The 24,871-nt window shown below is 32.3% G+C and overlaps 2 protein-coding genes, 1 long non-coding RNA gene and 1 pseudogene across 3 annotated transcripts; 2 read left to right on the top strand and 2 right to left on the bottom strand.

The window, feature by feature from the left end:
• Positions 1-605: 605 nt before the first annotated feature.
• On the bottom strand, positions 606-1,886 carry LOC126554551 (E3 SUMO-protein ligase ZBED1-like). The gene has a single exon (XM_050209608.1). It carries the CDS (start codon positions 1,884-1,886, stop codon positions 606-608), a length of 1,281 nt encoding a protein of 426 aa, XP_050065565.1.
• A 5,814-nt stretch (positions 1,887-7,700) lies between these two features.
• Positions 7,701-12,645, top strand: LOC126554550 (uncharacterized; annotated as a pseudogene).
• Positions 12,646-16,294: 3,649 nt separating this feature from the next.
• LOC126554549 (translation initiation factor IF-2-like) lies at positions 16,295-17,137 on the top strand. The gene has a single exon (XM_050209607.1). The coding sequence runs from the start codon at positions 16,295-16,297 to the stop codon at positions 17,135-17,137; it is 843 nt and encodes a 280-aa protein (XP_050065564.1).
• An 866-nt stretch (positions 17,138-18,003) lies between these two features.
• On the bottom strand, positions 18,004-19,245 carry LOC126554557 (uncharacterized). The gene is made up of 4 exons (XR_007606691.1): positions 19,127-19,245; positions 18,960-19,040; positions 18,605-18,691; positions 18,004-18,518 (listed from the first exon to the last, which is right to left on the bottom strand). It is a non-coding gene; the product is annotated as an uncharacterized LOC126554557 (long non-coding RNA).
• Positions 19,246-24,871: the final 5,626 nt, after the last annotated feature.

Raw genomic sequence — 24,871 nt, 5'->3', positions numbered from 1 at the left:
ATTTAATTTAAAGTAATTTTTATAACTCATAAGTAATAATAAAACTTGTAATATAAACATTAAATGTTTATGAAAAATGTTTTCATTGTTATAATATTACCTATATAATAATGCATAATTCATAAATAAAAAATAAAATTCTTACTTAATAATAATAATTCAAATAAACAATCACCCTGGCACCTTGCCTATGAAAGCAATATTTTATACTTGATTTAATATAAAATAATAAAAACAACATTTTAATGAAAAAGTAATTACATATATAAACATAAACATTATAAATTAACTTAAATTGTAGTGAAGAAATAGTAGTATGTTCACTTTCTCACTTTTTAGCCTACAGCGTCGATCACTGAGAACTAATCCAGCACTAGAAAAAACTCTCTCGCAAGGTACGGATGTTCCGAGATGGCACAACGTATTTTTGGCCAAAATACTCAAATTTGGGTAGTTATAACTGTGGTATTTCCACCATTTTAATGGATCTTAATGTCTAGAAATTATCGAATCTTCCATGTAACGTTGCAGTTCCACAATAGCTCTTGATGTTGCAGTTCCAATAGGTGTTGACTTGGCTACACAACTGTCAATATCATCCCAGGTTAGGTTAGGTTATTAACATCTGCCAAACTTACTGATTCATACTCTTCGGTATATTTGCTACAAACAATGTTTGCCGTTTTTTCTATTAAATCATTTTTCGTAGTATTCAATAGAGTATCATTATGGTTAAATGGAATGTGTTTAAATCGTGGGTCAAGAAATGTGCATCTTGAAAGAGTTTTACTTTTTTCTAAATTTTTAAATCCGTCTCTTTCATTCATATTAGCTATAAGTTTATCAACCACATGTAAAACTCTTGGTGCCAGGTTAGTTTTTCTTAAGCTATTATAAACTTTAAAGAGTCTTTGAACAATTACTATTACTAATGACGCAGTTATGTATTTTTGTCCACTTATAGCTTCAGTAGATTCTTCAAAGGGCTTCAATACTTTAATAAGATCTTTCAAAATAGACCATTCTTCTGGCCGAAGATTTTCAGGAGCATTATTAAGTAAACCCAAAGTACCACGAAAAAGAAAGGTTTCTAACTCGACAAATCTGCATACCATGTAAAATGTTGAATTCCATCTAATAGAGACATCCTGAATTAATTTTTTTGGATTTTTTATACCATTATTTAATTGGTAGGTTTTGAATGAATTGTTGGCTACTGTACTTTTTTTAAAGTGAGAAACAATATTTTTTGTTTTGTTTATCAGGTCTTCTTCTAAAGTGAGCGCAGACTGGACTATAAGATACATTGTATGTGCAAAACAGCCCATATTCTTTAAACCTAAGTTATTAAGGGCATTTTTTATGTTGTATGCGTTATCAGAAACTGCAAATGTATTTTTTTTAGTTAATTCCCATGATTCGAATATTCGTTTAAACATAGATTTTAGTTCAAGTTCAGTGTCAATAAAATGTATTGTAATGGCCATAAAACTTTCATTGTTTCTAGATGTCCAACAATCTGTCGTCAAACAAGCACTTTCAACAGTTGATGTCAAGCTCAAGCTTTTAATCTCCCCTAAACATTTTTCATACATAGCTGGAATGAGTTCTTTGGATATTGTATGACAATTTGGCAACTCATTATTAGGATTCAAGATTTTTACAAATTGTTTGAAACCTGAATCTTCAACAACCTTAAAAGGTTGGAAATCGTTAACAAAAAGTTTTAATAGCGTTTGATCTAACTTTTTTTTTGCATCTACAGATAGTTTTTTTGGTAAATAACCAATAACAGACGTTTGTATTTTTTTCGGAATAGAAGTTGATGCTTGCATTATGGTGAAAGCATTTGATGATGATGGTGTATTTAGAGAGGATGTAGACATGTAGTTTCATTTGTTTCAGACAACAGTGAAGAACTAGGCTCAGATGTCTGTGTACTGTGTGTAGGGTTATCCGGGTTTTCAATACTTTCTCTTTCGTTATGATTCTAATGTAAAATTAAAAGAACTTAAGTTAAAGAATTATAATTGTATAAAAATTGTTAATTTTTATATGATTTTCGAATAATAATAAATATAAAAATTAAATTGAATTAATTTCAATACTTAGTACATAATAGTGTATTATTTAATATTTTAATCATTATTTTTTTTAAATACTTATTTTTGATTTGTCATGTCTTATAATGTACAAAATATTTTAGGAAGTTATAATTTTAATTTAGTTTAATCTTACATTTTTCTAAATAAAAATAATAAAAAATCCATAGATATGTACTTACTGTAGAGGAATTTGACGACATTTTAATTGCATGAACGCATGCTAAGTGTTTTTTTAGATTTGTCAGTGTAGATTTGAAAGAATATCTTTTTAAGCAAATATCACACTTAGAAATTTTATTTATTTGATCAATTACTGGGAAATAGCTCCAAATAACACTTGTACGTTTGTCCATTTTAATATAAAAATGTAAAAACTTTTAAGTAAATACATTTTAAATAAATTTAGAAAAGTCACTGATTATGCTTACTATGTACTGAATAAAATAGAATAAAATAAAATATCACACAATAAGTTACGGAATCGTAATGACAGAATAAAGATATGAATTAACATAACTTTGGAAAAAAAAAAGCAAATACACACTCAGGAACAGACATGCATATCCCTGTTCATTTAGTTTTTAACCAAATTAGAACCTGCTAGCATAAGGCATAATTATATTTTTATTTAAATACTTAAAATGATTGTATAAATTTATATTTTAATACAAAAAAATTAAATACTGTTATTATGTAGATGTATTCCTGCTATTTTCATTTTGAAATATTTATATTATTGTTTTGATCTAAATTCTAGATACATATAATACCTTGATTTAGTTGTAATTAATATTTTCTTACGATGTAAAATTATTTAATAAACTTTTCATCTATATTAATATTATAACAAGCTTCTTTAACCAATTATGTGAAGTCTCAGATTTTTCTTGTATTTATTTTTACATAATAGTATATAATATATTATAATACAAATATGTTTATTTTACAAAATATTCTTTTTGAATTTTCATGAGGAACTAAGGTTTTAATAAATTGATACTATAAGACAATATTGAAAATAAAGGGTTAAAGGAATACAAAAAACAAGAGTATAATATAATTGTACAAATTATTTATTTATCTTAAACAAATTTTCCAGAACTCCATAGTAATGATATAACATAGTATAACAATAAAAACTCAATTAAGAGTATAAACTTGATTAATATAATATATATTATGTATATTGTATACAATAATAGCAATTACAAAAATATATGTTAGGACATTTATCCTTATATGATTTAATTACATACATTATTAATAAGATGTGAAAATGTATTAAACAAAAGAATGTAACGAGTAGTTTAGTAAATTTTCATACAAAAAAGATACTTAAATTACGTAGACTTACAACAAAATTGATTTAAATACCTACCATCAAATTACATAAAAAGTTATTTTGTTACAGTTAATTGTAACTTAAGTTAAAATACTCCCCACGCTAGAAATAATGATATTTATTATTAAATTTTAATTAAGTATTCATCGTTAAATCTCGAGCTAATAAAATAATAACAGGAACACTATATCAATATTCCAAAGAATAACAGCTACTGTATCATTCGGCATTCCCGAGAGCCGAATGCAGCTTTTCATCTAGTAACAGTATCAATAACAGTAACTGTTATTTTCACTGTTATTTTTCAAATAACAATAACAGTTTATAACTGTTACAGAAAAAGATAACTTGCCATCACTATGCACTACTAGTACTAGGGATAAGAGTTTCGGCCGTTTCCAGATCATTTTCTCCACTTATAAAAAAAAAATAATTTTTTTACACTTTTTACTGGAGTCTAGTAAAAGTTTTTTATTTTTTTCACGTTCTCGTTGATCACCTCCTGAATGTTTTCTAGAGCTTGAATTCATTTTTTATTTTATACAGGGTGATTTTTTTTATCAAACACTCATTATTTCCAAAAGTATTCATTTTTTTGAAAATATTTTTTTACATAGTTTTTGATTGTTAAAAAAAACGTTTTTATAAAAAAAATATTTTTTGAATATTTTTTATCCTTATAATTTTTTAAGTTATTACTTTTTTGAATGACAACATAGATTTTTAATTTAATATTCCAAAGCAGAATAATTTTCTGAGTAATTCGATACATAAAAATCAAATTTAGGGTGAGTAGTTTATGAGTTATACGTATTTAAAGTTTAGCTGCGTGGAGTGGTGTGGTGTGGGGTGCAAAATGTTTGTCCACTACTCCGCTTGTCTAGCTTGTCTATCAAAATACTCAAAAAATGATTCTGCTTTGGAATATGAAATTAAAAATCTATGTTGTCATTCAAAAAAGTAAAAAACTTAAAAAATTATAAGGATAAAAAAATGTTTAAAAATATAATTTTTTTATAAAAATGTTGTTTTTTTAACAATTTGAAACTATGTAAAAAATATTTTCAAAAACATGAATACTTTTAGAAATAATGAGTGTTGTTTGATAAAAGAATCACCCTGTATTTTAAAGCTTATAATATGTTCACACTAGCTACTAGCTGGTACACCGTATACTGTTGTAGACTGTAGTGTTTTCTGTAGCTAGTCCTTAAATTGTCGTATTGACTGTTAAATGGACTATTTCATATTTATAAAGTATAACAACAATAGACGATGCCACGATGGTCGACGTATGAAAGATAAGTATCAACATCGTGGTGTTGCTATCTTTGTTTTTGAATTAGTTTGAAAACGTAATTCAATTTAGTCGGTATATTATTTATAAATAAATAATACTAAAAAACACTGGTAGGTACTTATAACTCTTAAGTATAGTTAACTAATCCGGGAGTAAGTAATGCGAAAGCAGTCCGCTCCCGGTCGTCGGTTCCAACAGCAAAAAAAAAAAAAAAGTTAACTAAACAGTAAAAACTTACTGAACACTGCACACTGCATTATAAGTATCAATCGAAAGAACATTTTTTTTCATATTTTATAATATTATTATATATAAAATAATAATAATAATAATAATAATAAAAATAAACATGGACATAAAAAATCGGCCGGGCCACCGGTAAACCGGTAAACCGGGAGGACCCAAGGACTCCCACCCAACTAAGAAGGGGGTGTTGTGCGCGGGGCCGCATTACACGAACGTTTGCGAAAATCGCGTCAATAAGGCAAAATCGAACGATTTTAATAAGGAAAAAAAAAATCGGGAAACGACCGACGGGCCGACCGAAAGTCCAACAAGTCGTCCCGAAAATAAATCCAAGCAGCCCCAAACTCGAAAGAAATGTTTTTCAATTAAATTCCGCTATTCCGAGTAAATCTAACCAAGATAATTCATCGGTAGAAACGCTCAATATTTCAAATAGACAATCACGCCGAACTTCTATCCCAAACTCGCCGACATTGGTAGTGACTGATCAAGGAACATATACACCATGTAGGGAGAGAGAGGACAAAGGGAAGGAATTTTCAATAAAAATTTGCGATTTTGAAAACATTTCCAGTGTGGACCAGGACATTGAGCCTGTAAACATTTTTCCGTCGGAGGAACGCAAGATTGGATCTGATAGTCATTTCACTGACATTACGGCCGATACTGAGTCCGACACAGGGATTAAAACCTTTTCTATGTACACGCCTACCAACGTCACACCACTTGAAGTGGGTTATCCGGGAGTGAATACTCGTATATTGTGTCCTGAGCAGTTTTGGGAACAATTATCCACCGGACCACCAGTTTCTAATCTATTCGGTTCTGATAGTGGAAAATTCGCGCCGTGAAATCTATGAATTCGAATTTAGATACGAAAATGTTTATTAATCAAAATACAACTACCGTTCCATCGGGACATTGAATGGGTGACACACCAATACCCGCGGTTGAATTAGAATTTTCGAGTGTTTACGTGACTGCGTTACTAGACTCTCAGACTGTAAAGTCTTACGTGAAGCCCTGGGTAGTAGAAAAATATGGCACATACTGTTCAAGAACCACTGCGGTGGTAAGGTTAGCAGACGGTCGCACAACGAATACGAGCGGTGAAGCTTCGTTTGAAACTAAAATTTCGAATTTGGAATTCATTTTTAGAGCGGCCGTACTAAATGATTTGTTCAGTGATGTATTATTAGGTCATGACTTTCTAGTCCAAAATCAAGTATCGTTGGATTATACGACGTATACGATTTATATGAGCTCTACACTGAAAAAAAAACCCCTGGTAACATTGACAATATCGTCTTATTAAACTTGAACAATGCTTACATTTGTCATATAGACAATAATTTGTTATAATGACAATAAGTTTATTGAATTTATAATTATTTAACCAATTTGAATATGCATATTGTCAACAATATGAACAATAAAATAATAAAATTAATAATATATTATTAAAACAATAATATGTCTATTATGGATATTATCATGTACGTTGTGTTCTTCAAACATTTAATATTTATATTTATAAGTCGGGATTCCCCAGAATTGACGATATATTGTCTTCGTAACAACACTATTATCATATTTTTATTATAATATTATCAAAAATTAAACTTAATCCGTCATTCGTACATTCGATATTGACAATTAACATTTCATGCCAAATGTCCGTTGAGAGAACTCATACTGCACGTCTGCATATAAGTATTAATTTAACAGTTATCTAGTTGTTACCGGTGTCTTAAAAAGGTTATTGATTTAAATACATCAGTACATCACTTACCTTATGGTGTATTGTCTATACCTTTACCAGTTATACCTATATTGTTCGTTTTGTATTTTCAAATTGTTTTAAATGAGCCATGCTTTTCATTTAAAAAGCTTGAATATTTTGATGATCACAGTACGTTTCAAGTAAGTATAACATAATTTATTTATTTCTAATTTTTATTAATACCTACATAATAGTACCTATATATATTTTTATTTTTATTTAGGAAGTGTTTATTCATTTAATAAATATTTAGTGGATAATAGTGTTTTCTAAAGGTTTATGATTGAACTACACCACTTTGCTGTATCTACCTGACAGTGTATTGTAGCTATACCCTATACTTACATTGGTAGTTTTGTATTTTCAAATTGTTTTAAATGAGCCATGATTTTCGTTTAAAAAGCTTGAATATTTTGATGATCATAGTACGTTTCAAGTAAGAAACATAATTTATTTATTTCTAATTTTTATCAATACCTACCTATATATATATTTATTTTTATTTAGGCAGTGTTATTCATTTAACAAATATTTAGTGGGTAATAGTGTTTTCTAAAGGTTTATGATTGAACTACACCACTTTGCTGTATCTACCTGACAGCACATTGTAGCTATACCCTATACTTACATTGGTAGTTTTGTATTTTCAAATTGTTTTAAATGAGCCATGCTTTTCGTTTAAAAAGCTTGGATATTTTGATGATCACAGTACGTTTCAAGTAAGAAACATAATTTATTTATTCCTAATTTTTATCAATACCTACCTATATATATTTTTATTTTTATTTAGGCAGTGTTATTCATTTAACAAATATTTAGTGGGTAATAGTGTTTTCTAAAGGTTTATGATTGAACTACATCATTTTGCTGTATCTACCTGACGGTGTATTGTAACTAGATATTTTTGTAAGTTAATTTTTAAAAATGCTTTGTTATTTATGTAAATTTAATGCTGATAATTGGAAATCTTTAGTTTATCATTTTAAAATTTTTCATTTACTTAAAACTGATAGTACTTATACATGTTGTGAAGGGACTTGTACACAATCTTTTCTATGCTTAGCTTCATTTAAACGACATATTCAAAACAAACATTTCCCTGAAAACATCCCATCAAATAATCAACCACAAGACCAATCATATTTCAATTCTTCATTACCACCACACAATATTGAAAACTTAATTGATGATAATGTTTTAACTGATAATGTAACTAATAATCCATTTGATTTTGATCTAGTTAGTGAATCTCTATATAAATCTGCAATAGAATTTGTTGTAAACTTGCATAATAATAATAATTTTACTAGAGCAGACATTACTAATATTCAAACTGGTATATTAAATAAAATAATTAAACCAATTGTATCCATGCTGAAGAATGTAGTAGATGATGAAATTAAAGAACCAATTAAGATTGCTAAATTTCATAGACTTGCTTCTGTTATAGAAAATCCTTTTCTATATTGTAACACTGAGTATCGCTTAGTAAATTGGCTTATAAAGAATGAACTGTTATTTAAAATAAATCAATTTACCATTAATAATGAAATTTTCCCTGTACACTACAATGGTGAATCTGTCTTTAATGAAAAAATCACTAAAGGTGTTCTCTTACCTTTACAATTTCAGTTTAAAAAATTCTTTGAAAATGGAGATAATTTTAAAGAACAGTATACTCGGTTAAATTACTATAAAAACAATCAAAGTACTTCTATTGAACATTTTGTTCAAGGAAGTCTTTGGCAACAAAAAGTTTCTCTATTTTCTAATGAAAAGATAATATTTCCATTTTTTTTATACATGGATGAATTTGAAATAAATAATCCCTTAGGCTCACATGCTACATTTCAGTCTATTTCAGCTCTATATTATAGTTTTCCATTATCAGAAAACAATTCAAAATTATCAACTATATTTTTAGCTGCACTAGTAAAACACATTGATATTAAATCATTTGGTAATGATAAATGTTTACAAAGTCTAGTAAACGAAATAAATATACTTGAAAATGAAGGGATAGATATTAAAACTCAAGATGGTGATTTTCATGTTCATTTTGTCTTAGGCATAGTTCTTGGAGATAATTTAGGTCTAAATAGCTTATTAGAATTTAGTAAATCTTTCTCAGCAAACTTTTTTTGTCGCTTTTGTAAAGCTTCTAAAGCTTCAACTATAACAATGCTTGAAGAAGATTTGAGTCTTTTGCGCAATGCACACAATTATTCTGATGATGTTACTAGTATGAATTTTGCAGAGACAGGGGTTTATCAAGAATCATTATTAAATCAAGTAACTGGGTTCCACGTCACACAAAATTTTTGTATAGATATAATGCATGATTTGTTTGAGGGTGTTTGTCACTATGATTTGTGTAACATAATCAAGTATTATATTGTTACTGCTAAATTGTTTTCACTTGAAACTTTAAACAATCGTAAAATGAATTTTAATTATGGACCCATTGAAATAGGTAACATTTCACCTCCCATAAAAATGATTCATTTAGAAAAAAAACATTTAAAAATGTCAGCTAGGGAAGTTATGACCTTTGTTCATTTTTTTCCCCTTATGGTAGGAGATCTTATCCTTGAAAATGATGAAGTTTGGAACCTTTTTCTTTCGTTAATTCAAATTATAGACATTCTTCTATCATATACCTTTACTGATAGTGCGATTTCCCACCTTAAAAAACTAATTTCTTATCATAATTCTATGTATATAACACTTTTCAATGACACCTTAAAACCGAAACATCACTTTTTGATCCACTATCCAACAATAATAACGAATTCAGGCCCTCCTAGACATTATTGGTGTTTTCGTTATGAAGGTAAACACAAAGAATTAAAGATGTATGCTAGGTCAACAACTTCCAGGAAAAATATTACGCTAACTTTAGCAAAAAAAATGCAATTAAAATTTGCCCATAGTCTTATGATATTATCTGATAAAAAAATTATTGTGAATGATAAACACAAAATTCAAAGTAATTATACAGAAAATATAAATAATGAACTCAATGTAACTGCGTTAGACTATGTCTGTTATACAGAGCTAAAATTAAACGGAGTTGTGTATAAAGCTGGTTATTTTTTAACAAAAAATTGTAATAAAATATGTTTATTTAAAATATGTGAAATGTTGTTAGTTAATAGACAAGATGGTAAAGCTTATGTTTTGGCTAATGAAATAAAGTTAAACGATTTTAACTCTCATTATGAATCTTTAGTGTAGATCATAGCGAAGAAGTGGTTAATTATGGTTTTATTTGTAATGTAGATGAATTTAGTGGACCTCCAATAAATATTACTAAAATATCATCAGGTCAAAAAATGATCCGTCTAAAAGAATTTTATTAATTTAATTTAATTATTTGGGTACATAACTTATTTTTATTAAATAACTATGCTTTAAACAAATTATAAATGTATTATATTTAAAATTGGATTGTTGTATTTAGAGCTGTATATTATTTTTATTTTTTTTAAACTATAGATTCTGTTGTTTTTAAAATTTGTCAATATAATTAGTGTGAATTTTAACCATTAACCAAGATGGAGAATATTAATAATTCTATCACAGGTTATGGAACTTTGTATGACAATTCTTCTTGTAATGTATGTACTATTCAATTTTTGTAATAAAAAATATAGTTGGTATATAGAATATAGAATTATTATTTCATTTTTTGTTTAGTTAACCGAAATTGGTCAGATATCTAATTTCCCAAATAACATTAATGTTGAGACTGTTGAGAGTGATATTATGTTCGATTATAATTACCCATATGAAGATTTACCAAAACTTAAAGAATTACTTGAAAAATGGGGTTTACAATGTGTATATCAAACTTGTGTTGGTAAGAAATTCAGATGTAGCTAATAACTTTTATGATCATTTTTAACTTTTTAAGTTATTTTTATTAAATTGAAAGTTAAAATTTAAAATATTCAATAAATTAAGATAACACTTTGAATAAACATTATGACCATTAGTTTATATATCGTCAATGAATTTATTTCAATTTTTTTGTAGATCAATTAATTGACATCACAATCCTCGCTACTATGAAATCCGAACATGTGGAGAAACTATTCTCAAAATTTCCTTGGGGAATAATTTTTAAGTTTGAATATGAACTTGCAAAATGGCAAAGTAATAATACAAGTATTGTAAATAAAAACTGTAAAGCTAGTATTACAAATGCAAGTGAAGTTTTGTGTTCTTCAAACAAAAATATAAATATAAATAAAGATAATAAAATATCGCATCAATTATCTAATAATGAATTGAAAGTTGATGAAGTTTTGAATTCAACTATACAAGGTGCTCTCATATTGGATTATTATGAAAAAAATAATAAACTAAATGATGGTATTCGATCCACACTAGTAGACATACTCATTGGATGTGTACTGTCAAAAAAATACAAATGTCTGTTAGCTTGGCAGAATCTATTGCCAATCAAATTGTGGCAATGTTCAAATCGGAAGTAAAAGTAATTATTTCATTGATTATCTATAATTAATGTTATTTAATTTGATGATTAAATATGTACCTACAGGATATATATTTTATGAAAATTGGAAATAATAAAAATCCAAAAGGCAAATTATACGCAAAATATTATAACTGTTTAAGAAATTTAAAAAATAATGGATTAGTCCCTTCGACAATTGTCAAAAACAAATTGAATATTGACAACCACCATAAAACCAACTGGACTGAGAGAGAATTTGGTAAATTTTATTGAATTTATCTTATTTTATATGCTAATATATACATATTATATCTACTTGTTTTTATATATTAAATATTTAATATTTTCAGTTTCTGAAAATGAAATAGATTCCATATTAGATGTGCTTAAACATGGTACAAGTACTTACCCAGAATTAGAGGCCAACTGGAAAGCAACAATTAACTATCGCATAAATAATATAAAATCTTCTACATCAACGACAGATATTTTAAAAAACTGGAAACAATATTTAATTCCATACGGCCATAAACTAGTAAATAATTAACATTTTAAATAAAAATAATACATTGCCTAACACCTATTATTAAACTATGTTTCAGATTGATATTGACTATAATGCTTTATTCCCAAATAGTCATAATATTTATCAAGATTTTAATGACAAAGCAGACAAAATTTTCAAATTATTAGATGAAAAAGTCAAAGATAATAGTTGTTGTAAAATACTAGAAACTATAGTAAATAATAATGATGCTAATATAAATGAAAGTAAGAATTTTGATTAATTAATAATACATTGTATCTAACATAATACCAGTTATGAGTAATTCAGTAAATTTTATTGAATAACTTCATTGTGTAGATTATGTTTAACTACATTTTACATAATTTTTAATGAGCCTTTAAAATTTTAATTATAGATGTTAAAAATGCTGCACTATTTCATTTGTTACACGCTATGTTTGAGCCTACATCAAAAAAAGTGACTAAAGATAGCAACGGAAAGAAAAATCTTATAAAATACTCCATCAAAGATTCCCAGATAGTTTTATGGTGTTCAAAGATTCTGTAGAAGCTCAGCAACAGCATCTTGAAGAACTAAGAAACCACGGGACTCATATACAACCATTTATTGTGATTGTTGGAACGATGGATGTTCAGAGAGAAATATTGGTTTACTTTGATTCAGTTATGTATAAAGTGCATTCGGTTCTAAGATCAATTGAAGTATGCTATAAGATATTCAATTTGTTCAATTTAGAATATCCATCGCAATCAGAAATTGTATGGTTATTTATTCAAAAATATTTCTTTGGTGTACATTCCAAATATGATAAACCTTTTCCTAAATTAATTCAAGTTTTAGCTGAACTAAATCAATAAATTATATTATTATATTTTGAAGAATTAAAATAAAGAAATACATTTTTACCTGTACCTATACTGTTTTTTATTTTAATTATTATTTAGTATTTAGTATTTACATTAAAAAAATTTAATATTTAATTTATTTGTTCATTAAACACTCATTAATATTGTATATAATTAATTAATTAATACTTTTCATAAATTGACAATTTGAGATTTATATTAACAACCAACTTCTTAATACAACAGAGTTTTTTCTATAAATCAATCAAGCTTAATATAACTTTAACAATGGGAATGGATAAACTAGTATAGTTATTATTATGATGATGATAAGATAATTGTCAATGTTACACTAGTAAATATATTTAATTGATAATTGCAAGTATCAATTTAACAATATATTTTGTTAATAGCACAATATTGATATTAATTTAACAATGCAAAATCAACAAAATTAGTTTTTTTTATTATTACGATAATAGGTTAATTGTCAATGTTACACTGATAAGTATATTCAATTGATAATTTTAAGAAGCATTTTAATAATATATTTGTCAATAGTACAATACTATGTTGTTGACATTATTATCTTATTAACAACTATATATTAGTTGGTTTGACAAACATCTTGTTGGCTGTATAGCAACAAGATTATTGTCAATCCAACATAGTTTTTTGTTAATATGATCGAGGATTTTTTTTCAGTGTAGACAACGCGCATCCGTGTGCTGGAAAAAAGAACCCCCCCCACCGACCCACATTTTTCCGAAGTTTTATTTATGGGTGAACCCGAGTACGTACAGAGAATAAAAATAATACTGACCAAGTATGCAAACGATTTTAGTGGAAGTATAGGCAGGACTAAATTAATTGAACATAACATTCAAATAAATAATCTGTCGCCGTTGGCACTGCGTCCTTATCCATATCCACCAGAAAAACAACATTATATTAATGACATGGTTCGGGAAATGGTAGAGCCGAGTATTTCACCCTGGTCGTCACCAGTGGTACTCGCAAAAAAGAAAGATGGGTCGTTTCGTCTGTGTGTAGATTACAGACGACTGAACGACGCGACTATCTCGGACGCGCAACCAATGGGGAATCTCCATGAAATGGTTCGCGGTATGAAAGGTGCACGTGTATTTACTACCTTAGATCTCAAATCCGGATATTGGCAACTATCTTTAAAACCTGAGCCCCGAAAGTATACAGCTTTTCGAACTCAAAGGGGATTATTTCAGTTTAGAGTACTTCCGTTTGGTCTGAAAAACTCCCCGGCGACTTTCGTACGCCTGATGGGTGAGGTATTGAAGAGGCTGATAGGTGACTTTTTAGAGGTGTATCTAGACGACATCGTTATTTCATCATACGATATCGAAGAACATCTCATACACTTAGAAAAAAATAGTGGAGAGATTACATAGGAGTGGTTTAATTTGTCAGCCGAAAAAGTGTCATTTTGGGCAGACCCAAATTTCATTCTTAGGGCATATCGTCGATGCGGATAACATTGACAAACAACCCGAAAAGTTAGAGGCAATCTTAAACCATCCTTTACCCAAAAATGTACGGACGTTAAGAAAGTTTTTGGGCGTATGCAACTGCTATAATCAGTTTGTACACAATTACGCCGACATAATTAATCCCCTAACTAATTTATTTAAAAAGGATGTCAGATGGCGTTGGTGTAAAGTCGAGCAGGAATCTTTTGATATCATTAGACAGAAGTTATACGACTCCCCAAAATTAACCCCCCCTCCCCGTTTTTTCTTGAAACCATTCTGTTTACAAACGGACGCATCGGAGATAGGGGTTGGCGCAATTTTATTTTAACAAGGTAGTTAGGATAACAAGGTGACCTGGAAAGGAAAATTATTGCCTATGCCAGTAAAAAGTTAAGCGAAACGCAACGCAAGTACGCTGCGGTAGAGCGTGAGTGCTTAGGGCTAATTTGGGCGATTGATAAATTTAGACCATTTCTGGAATCTTGTACCTTCGAATTGTATATCGACAACTGGGCGGTGACGTGGCTACACCGGGCGAAATATAAGAACAGTAAACTAACCCGGTAGGCGCTGCAGTTAGGAACACTAGATTTCGTTATTCGACATGTTCCCGGAGTACAGAATGAGGGTCCCGATATGTTATCTCGATTCCCTACAGACAGTCCTACGTTGGAGGAAAATTTTGTTAGTTTTCCAACGAGTCACATAGTGGTCGGAAGTAGAGAACCAGAACAGATTTATCATATTCATCCTAACTCGAGTCCCATCTCCCTTCAGACATTAATTGATTGGCTGGGTGAGGACCCCAAGATCCAAGAGATTGTGTCCAACTTTACGTCAGATAATCCGGCGTGTAACACGCGACTAAATCGACTTAAAGAATTCGATAATTTGATTTATGAGGAGGGTCTCCTTAAGAAAAGGAAAGTAGGGAATATTTCGGATAATACGATAAAGTACATGGTGGTGGTACCCGTTAACAAGCAGGAGCATATCTTGTGACGTTATCACGTCCTGGCGGGACATCCGGGATGGAAAGAGACATATAGGGCAATAACAAATAGGTTTTATTGGAAGTCGGTACGGGAGTCTACCCGGCGCTACGTGGCAGCTTGCCACATATGCGCGTGTACCAAATCATTAAATAACAAAATCGATGTCCCGTTACGTCCTAGAAAACCAACCCAACAATGGGAGGTGGTTAGTGCCGATTTAATGGGACCTTATCCACGCATAAGTCGGGGTAAGACCAACATCTTAGTAGCCACGGATTGTCACAGTAGGTGGGTCGAAGCGTATCTCTTGGGGGCGGCAACATCCGCCGTGATTACCCAAACTTTGGAAAGGGAGTTGTTCGCGAGATTCGGTTACCCACGGGTGCTATTTAGTGACAATGGCCCTCAGTTTACATCGGACGTGTGGACAAAATCACTTGACCTATAGGGGGTAGAGGGTTGGACTACCTCAGTATACCACCCGGGGCCAATCCGGTAGAAAGGCGTAATCAGGAGCTGAAAAGGGCCTTAGGGCACTATTGGTGAACGATAGTCAGTGGGACCAGAAACTCTCCGCGGTTCTGTTTACATTGCTCTACTGGAAGAACGACAGGACCGGCGTTTCACCGTCAGTTTCGGTGTTTGGACACGAAACAAAAAGTCCAGGAGATGGGGCACTAATCGTGAGGTCCGATAGTACGCAACGGGTTCCGGCAACATCGGACATCAATAGGGTTGCCGAGAAATCGAAGGAGAACCGGCGAGCGTTTGCCGCCGGGGACCAGGCTTTCGTTAAGGCACACCCACTCTCCAAAGCCGATCAGGGTTTCCACGCGGGGTTTGCCGCGAAGTGGACGGGTCCCGTCACATTTAAGGAAAAACTGGAGAAAGAGGTTTTCTGGACAGATCAGAACCCGCCGCGCAAAGTGCACGTCTCCAGTTTGAAATCCGCGTACACGAAGTGATACTCGTTCTGCAATCGGCCAAGTCGTGTGAAAAAAAAAAAGGGAAAGGAAAAAAACGGTGGTATTACGGTAGCTCACCGGAATCTGCGTGGTGGTACCACCATTAACCTCGATTATTGTTTTTATGTTTTTATGCTATCCCCGTATAGATGTCACGCGAAGGTGAGGAACCTCTGGCGGGACCAGAGGCCATATGCGGTCGAGCTTGGAGGACTTGGTGTGGCAGACCACCTCCCAACTCGACATCTTGCGGCCGACCAGGGCGACGCTGATCGGGCTGGGAGCAGAGTGCCCTCCAGACGCACCACAGAGACTATCGGTCCAGCAGATCGGTGACGTGGACATGGCGGAGCTGCGGGCCGACCCTCGTCTATGGGTGGCGTATGAACGCGGGTGGCGCGAACACGCGAGAGCTGCACCGGCGAGTCCACTAGCACCGACGGACCGTCGGCCCATACTAGGGCCAGTCCGCCACACACAGCGGACGGTCAAGAAGGCGACAACGGCACCAACGGCGAAGCCACAACCGCGACCTGCACGCCAACCACCGCCGGCACGCGTAGCACAGGGACCAACGCTGGCCAGTGCCCCACAACCGGTACACAGACGTCCCAGCCAGCAACAACGCCGGAAGCCGCTGACCGTCCAGCCGGCAACTGCCCAACCGCGGGCACAGCTGCCAACCGCCCGACCGCGGGCACAGCTGCCAACCGCCCGACCGCGGACACAGCTGACGGCTGTCCAACCGTGGGCCCAGCCGCCAAGTGTTCCGCCACGGACACAGCCACACACCGCCCAACCGACCGTTGCGCTGCCTCCTAAACCACCGGCCACCACCACCCTAGGACCCGGCCACCAGCCCCCGATACGAGAACAGCAGCCGGAAACCCCGGTGGAAGCTATTCCTCAGGAGGGGTCCCCTACCGTGGACGAGGATGCTTGTCAGGCCCCCCCTCCAGCGTTCGTGTCACACAAACCAATGGAGGTGGGCGGTGACGAAATCCTTGTCGATATCAAAGCCCTATACCGGGAATAGTCCTGGCAAGTGGGAAACTGGGCGGTAATCGCCAGTTCCCCATTGCAACTGTAGGTGCCCGGGGTACCCGATGGCACCGCACGGCTCTAGACAAAGGTGTCTATCAGCTTGGGAGGGGGGAGAGTTGACACGGTCGTGTCGCACGAATACCGCGATCTCACCCGCTAGATCCCCTTGCCTAGGTATCACCACTCGTTCGATAATCAATCGAACCAGTTTCTGAGTCGGCGATGAACCCCGAAGCTCCCGGGGCGTGGGTCACGACCGCCGCGAGCGACGGCGGCGTTTGTCTGTCTTTAACCACGTCCACCGCTATCAGACCGCATCTGTCGCGACAGTTATTATATATATTATTTTATATATATATATTTTTTTGCTTTTGACTTTTTCTTTCTTGTTTGTTGACTTGCGAGCCGTGCCTCCTTACTTACGGTTCGGTGGTTATTATATTAAATATTTTTTTAAAGCAAAGTTTCATTATTATTATATTAATCTTACTTCGTATCATCTATACATTTGTTGTTATTTTCTTTCTTTTGTTTTCCTATTATTATCAATATTAAATTGTTCTACGTGACAACCTGAAGCAGAATCGGCCATAGCCCACACTTTGAATCCCCTTTTGATTGGTTTCAAGGGCATGTATTGTTTCATTGTCGATCTACCCGTAAATGCAACCATACTCTCATCTACTGATAAATTTTGAGAAGGATTGTATACAATTTTATAAATATTATTAAGTTGATCAATTAATGGTATAATTTTAAATAATTTGTCTAAACTTTCAGATAAACTAGGAAGCATTTTTTGATTATCATTTAAATGTATATAACGTAATAATTCTAAAAATCTTTTTAATGGCATGACATTTGCTATTCTAGGACAGAAAAAATTATGATTTGTAGACCAATACAATCGAATATTAGGTACATTATGAAAGCCCAAAAATATAAGTATTCCAATAAATACACGAATTTCTTCAGGAGTGGTGTCTAAAACTGCATGTTTTTGAGAGTCAAACAAATTAGATTCTTCAACTATAATGTCTATTACGGGAGAAAATATAGATTCCCAAATATCAAGGACTGATTTTTTGAATAAAAATGGATCAATAGGACCTTGTGTTAGAAACCTTGTGTTTCTTGAAGAACTATTAAACTTTTCAGGTTCTTTACCAGTTTTACAAAAATTAAAGTTAAGCTCTTCATCTTCAATTTCGTTGTCAGTAGATTCATAATCATTGACCTGCGATGACAACCTTACTGGTAAAAACGTTTCGTCAGTAGCTATATTGTCAGTAACATCAAAATCATCCCAATCTGTATAATTAGTTGTACATTTGTTGGTGAATGTATGAGTGGTGATTGAATTAAATCTGAAACTAAAAAATAATAATTATAAGTATAACATGATTTATATTAGAATTATATAATACATTTTAAAAAAAATATAAGAAATTTAGTTTACATGGAGATGTAGAAGCACTTTTAGAATCAAGTCTTGTATTTTCAAATTGTAGTGATCTTTATTGAGATCTTAATGATCTTTTTTGACCTAGGTATGAGTAGAGTTTACTGTATGTATTTTAAAATTATATAAAAACTATGAATATATAATACACATAATGCAATTTATTAAAAAAATGATATTTATATATGAAAACAAACACAATATCATAAATATTATTTGTAAAAGTACAACATATAGTTTATGATAAGATTAAATTATGTAGTATTAATTATTATTTGTATCATTTTATGAGTACCTAACCAATATAATAATCTTATTTTTTCCTTTTATAAAAATGTGTATTGTATTTTACCTGTAACTGTATTTGAATTAATTGATATTGTTTCTGTATCTAAATTTGGTTGAAGATATTCTATGCCTTCTAAGGATAAATCTAAAAGAAATAAAATTCTATAAATTTAAAATTTAAAAAATGTCATAGTATCACTAATTCATTTAAAATTACAAATTAATTCATACTTGATGTACTTGATGAACATGATGCACTGTGTCTTCTGCATCAGAGTCGCCTCCTATATCGGAGTCGAAAGCCATTTCATCAGTGATTTCTAACTCGAATAAAATCTATTCCTCGTTCAGAATCTATGATAAAAATATTAATATTATCTTCAATATCAAGTTAGCGCATTGTATAACAAACCAAAACTGTATATATTATACTTCTACATGTAATAGAGCAGGGATTCCTAACCTTTTATCATCGAGTACCACTAGACACTTTTTAAATCAATACGCGTACCACTTCAATTCTAAAACTAAATTAGGAGTCAAATTTTTTTTAACGTATATTTTTATGATTCATTAATTTCTTAACATTTTTTTTTATTGTTGGATATTTATGAAAGTAAAAAAAAATTTAAGTTAAAATTTCTTTGCGTACCACCTACGAGCTTTCCACGTACCACTAGTGGTACGCGTACCACGGGTTGGGAACCTCTGTAATAGAGATTTAAAATATACTTACTTTAAGTAGATTATGTGAAGTCTAATATTTAAAACACATACCTTGATCAACGACCGAAAAAATCGGCGAATTCAATACTGTATGTAATTAAAATGATAACTCAACGACAAATGATACTATACAAGTTTTGATTACACAACACAAAATTAAAGTCAAAGACGTCTTAAATATTATCAACCAATAACCAATCAGATATCATTCGATTTAAATGTTTCCAAGCAATAACAAAAAAAAAAAAAAAAATAATAACTATAAATTAATATTTTCGTTCTGCGCGGGGTCATTGGGATAATAATTTCCCGTTTTTTCTTAGAACCTTTATCTAGACACATTAGACACAATAGTTAACGATAATAATGGTCAATATAGGTTGGAAAACACATAATTAAACTAAATATAGCTGTGGGATATTATTTCCCATTAACCACAGGGCTACAGAATTTTGGTAATGTAATGGGTAATTATTTCCCTATACCCTCTAAAGAGTTAAACTTTTATTTGAAAAAATGTTGATACCCAAATTAGTGGTAAGGTCTTTAAGATCAAAAAAATCTTTATAGCACATTTTCTGAACTTTATATGGATTGCCACTTTTTTTAGCAGATCTAATAAAACTTACATATTGTTCAGGAACATAAATAGGACCAAATTTCTTTGATTTTTTAATATGTTTTTCTATAACAGAATGAGCATTGTCACCCTCATTTTGTGTGTGGCCAGTGATTAAATATTTATGTGTGATACTATTTATATGTGAAAATTTTAAAACTGCATACAGGAACATAGCTAAAATAAATTAATTTTTTTGTTGTCCAGCGCAGTTATCACTATAAAATATTACATCTAATTGAGCATTTGCTTCTGTTGCAGCTGCTTTTTCTTATAATACCTTGAGATAGTTAAGCATACAAGACCCAATATCATTAGCTCCTCTATGTGCTTGTCCCTCATGCCAGACATAACATTGGACATCATTGGTTTGTAAATTGTACACCGTAAAGTTAAAAACATTGAGCTTAGAAACATAATAAAATGAAGATGCATTACCCAATGGACATGGTGAATCTGATAGTAGATCATAAACTGCTGTCACACAATTTGATTGCTTATCTTTTTCTTTTTCTAAGCTAGATAAAACTTTTTTCTTTTAAATGAGTATCATACTTTTCTTGAAGTAATACTTTTTCTACAGGATCAGAATTGTCGAATGAAATACAAAGTTCACATTGATCTTTTTTTGGTGTAAAGAATGAAATATTAAACTCTTCATTGAATATACGGGCATACATAACATAGTTTGCTGCTAAAATATTTTTTTCTTCACATTCTGATTTATAATCTCTATTCTCTATAGATTTTCCTCCTTCAATAAACTCTTTTGAAGTGTTGGCACGGCAGTAATGACTTTCTATCCTTGGAATGGATCGAATGTGATGACGAATGTTTTCTTTACTGAATCAGGTACCTTCACATGATTTGTATGTTTGTCTCTATAGTCATCAGCAAGAATTTTTCCTGTGAATGAATCTTGTAGCGAGATATCAATACGCGATGTTTACGCGATGTAACACTTTCACGCGGAGCGCGTCGTCGTAATCAGTATTCCGGCCGCTTGAAATACATAATGTCGTCAATAGATCGCGCTATTGACGACACCCGTATTAAAGATATCTTTGTCAGGTATAATTTGTATTAATTATTATATGTAAAATAATAATAACTAATACCAAAAGATATATTAATACCTATATAATAATATGAGACCGTACAAGCGTGATCCAAGACAAATGAAGACATATAAAACACCGAAAAACATGAGCCTTCTGCATTATCACTATCGCCATACTAGGTGATAAATACAACCGCCCAGACGACCAGAAAGGTATCCAGTCCGACTACTGCACTCGAAAGCCAGATCGTACAGTTTATCCCTGCGCAGGAATATTGTAAATCAATATTGGACCTCGCACATAAACTGTCGACCTGGTAACTACAGGCAGCATTCGGATTATAGTTTCCGACTATCCGCGCCGTCATCGTGTTAGTTCGCCGCCGTCCAGTCAGTTCGCCGCCGTCCAGTCAATTCGCCGTCATCGTCAAAAAACACTCTTAACGAGCCGTGCACGCCGTTAAGGAGTATTGCCGCAGTCAAATTATCGCCGCTAGCAAGTGTTGCCGCCGTCATCTGCTTACAGTACGGTATTTTCACGACGACACCGCCACCATCTCCAGGAACCGTGAGATTTTACTATTTGCACGATCACTATTTCTCGCAGTGTGTCTGGAATATCACTTGTGGATATTAACGCCTGCACACTCGAGAAATACATCGCGAGCTTACTGTATCCGATTTGTGTCACATATTACGGGACAGTATAATATATGTGTTATTCATGTTAAATGTTTTTTTGATTTGTAGCTCGAAGAGCATAATTATGTTACGGACCTATACTGTCCGTATCGATTATTTTATATGCATAAGATCATACAATGTCAAATTTCCTAACTTGTAAAATTAATACCACAGGCACACGAGTACAGGACACGAGAGAGTAGAATATTATATTAATATAATAATTTGACAATTAAAGTAAATTCACACGTCTCTTTGCAAAAGTCGAAACTCGGTGTCTTAACGATTCGATAAGAATCATGGGTAAGAATACACAAGCAGTCGTTCCGGGACCCCTCGTATGACGAAGTCACCGCCCACTCTTGTAAGAAATCATATATAAGAGGGATCGAGACAAGAGCTCGACAGACGGTTACTGTATAACCAACGAATAGGGATATCTATGACACTCAGAGGCAGGTCGTAACACCACTCAAGTCATTTTTGATATCAGTTTCTGAGGCAGGTCGTAACACCACTCACCATCTTATTTTATATATTCTACATTAAGCTTATAATATTTGTATTCGTGCAAGACTTATTTTAATAAACAATTAACTTATACTTGAACAACACGACGTATTCATTTTGTACGTTGATGCATGAATCGACCTAGTCGGGACGCAACAGAAAAATTGGCGCTGTGGACAGGGTTGATTTCCGAGAACGAGACAGATCAGAAATATTGCTAATATTTTCCTGTCAACTTCTTCAACCAGAGGCAATTTCACCAAGTGGATCACCGTTGGATTGAGACGTCTTTCCAACAACTCTGTGGAAATCGATCTACAATCATTGTTGCAGTTCAGGCACGGCGAGGAGATCAAGCAAGCAGAATGAAAACAGCAGTTTTGTAAGCATAATTTATATATGTAATCGTCTCCTTTGGTCTATTGGTCCATCGTAGTAAGGAAAATTTTTTATTATTTTATTTTGGGAATATATGCCAGTAAGGTTATTTGAGAATTTTATTATTTTGAGATTTATATGAGATTATTTGAGAAATTGTATTGAGATTTATGAGAATTAATTATTGAGAAATTATGAGATTATTTGTGAATTTTATTTGAGATTATATATGAGAATTATTTTGAGATTTATTGAGAAAAATATTAATTAATGAGTACGGGTTCTGCAGAAAAGGACGCCGAAATTATTGACGAGTTTGAAGAAATAGCTCGAGAAACATTAGATAAGATAATAGATATAATAGAAAACGATAGTAGTATTGTAGATTTAAATGATAGTAGTAGTGAATTAATTACTGAAACAGAAATAAGTAGATTAATTAAGGAAGATATAGAAATAAGTAACCCAGCAGATTTAAATAAAAGTATTAGATTAATTAATTTAGAGGAGTTTGAAAAAAGTCCTATTACAAATAATACGCGTACAATAGGATTAAGAAGCAATAAAAATATTGTTCATTCAGAATATATACCAGTAAAAAGGGCAGTAAAAATAAAAAAAATGGCAACTCCAAAAATAACTACACTTAAGGTAACCGAAGCTTTAAAAATAATTCCCCAATACTCAGGTCTAGCAGAGACCACTTATCCGTTTATTTCCGCATGCGAAACCATAATTGATGCAGTAGAATCCGATCAATTACCACTTTTATTAAAAATGATTGCAGCAACTAAATTAACTGGTAAGGCTTACAACGCGACTAGGTATAAAGAAATTAATGCCTGGGAGGACCTTAAACAAATAATTTTAGACGCGTTCGAGTCACCATACGGTGCCGCGAATTTACAAATAGAATTAAATATTGTAAAATTAAAACCTAACGAGTCTATACATTCTTATAATAATATAGTAGAGGAAATATTTCAAAAACTTTGCAATGCGGTAGCCGTAGGAAAAACATCGTCTCAGACAATGACATTACGCGAAAACATTGGAGAACAGGCTCTGATTAGCTACATTAATGGGTTAACAGGAGAAATAAAATTTGAAGTAAAAGCAAAAAATCCGACTACTCTTGAACATGCTATGCAAATAGCTCTAATGGCCGATAAAAATATTCGAACTTATAACGATGTACAAGACATTTTTAAAAATAATGAACCGCCTAATAGACCTTTTAATAAGAATTTTTCTTATAATGAAACACAAAATATGTTTAGAAATAGTGACCAGTATAATAATAGACCGTATAATCAAAACTTTAACCACGAACGGAATAATAATCCGCCGAATTATAATAGATACAATAATATTAATAACGTTAACAATGGGAATACTAATGGCAACCAAAATACTAGGTACAACAATTTAATTGTTAGGCGCTGTTTTACGTGTAACCGCGAAGGTCATTTCGCATCGCAATGCCGCATGAATGTAAGACCACCCAATCGATTTAATCAAACGAACGACGGAAATGGCTTCATAACATATGCAAACGAAACGTGTTCATATTGTAATAAACGGGGACATATGGCCGATGTATGTTATAAGAAACAGCGCGACGAACGTGGAAATATTATTAACTCGGGAAACGGACGGGTGTCACACGTGACTCGCGGAGCGCGTGCGATAAATTACGTATCCGTGAATCCGACAGAGATTGCTTCCCAATCATACTCACAACAATAAATAATAACAACCATGTTAAATGCATTTCACCTGCTTGTATAAACGAGTTGGAATTTCTTGTAGACACAGGTAGTGAAGTGAACGTTATAAAAACTGATGTTTTACGTAGCGGATTAACAATAGACAACACACGAAAAATTTATTTAAAAGGGATAAGTGATAATACAATACAAACGTTAGGCAAAATAACAATACCTTTAATAATACAAGGACAGGAAATAAGTACAGAATTTAATTTAGTAGATAAGCA

Source organism: Aphis gossypii, unplaced genomic scaffold (genome assembly GCF_020184175.1).
Source record: "Aphis gossypii isolate Hap1 unplaced genomic scaffold, ASM2018417v2 Contig00538_ERROPOS56132+, whole genome shotgun sequence".
In the NCBI taxonomy this organism is placed as follows: Eukaryota; Metazoa; Arthropoda; class Insecta; order Hemiptera; family Aphididae; genus Aphis; species Aphis gossypii.
This window is presented reverse-complemented; position numbering and strand designations above follow the sequence as displayed.

Coding starts and splice junctions, on each gene's coding strand:
- LOC126554551 (XM_050209608.1), bottom strand. CDS start 1,886: ATGTCTACATCCTCTCTAAATACACCATCATCATCAAATGCTTTCACC.
- LOC126554549 (XM_050209607.1), top strand. CDS start 16,295: ATGCGGTCGAGCTTGGAGGACTTGGTGTGGCAGACCACCTCCCAACTC.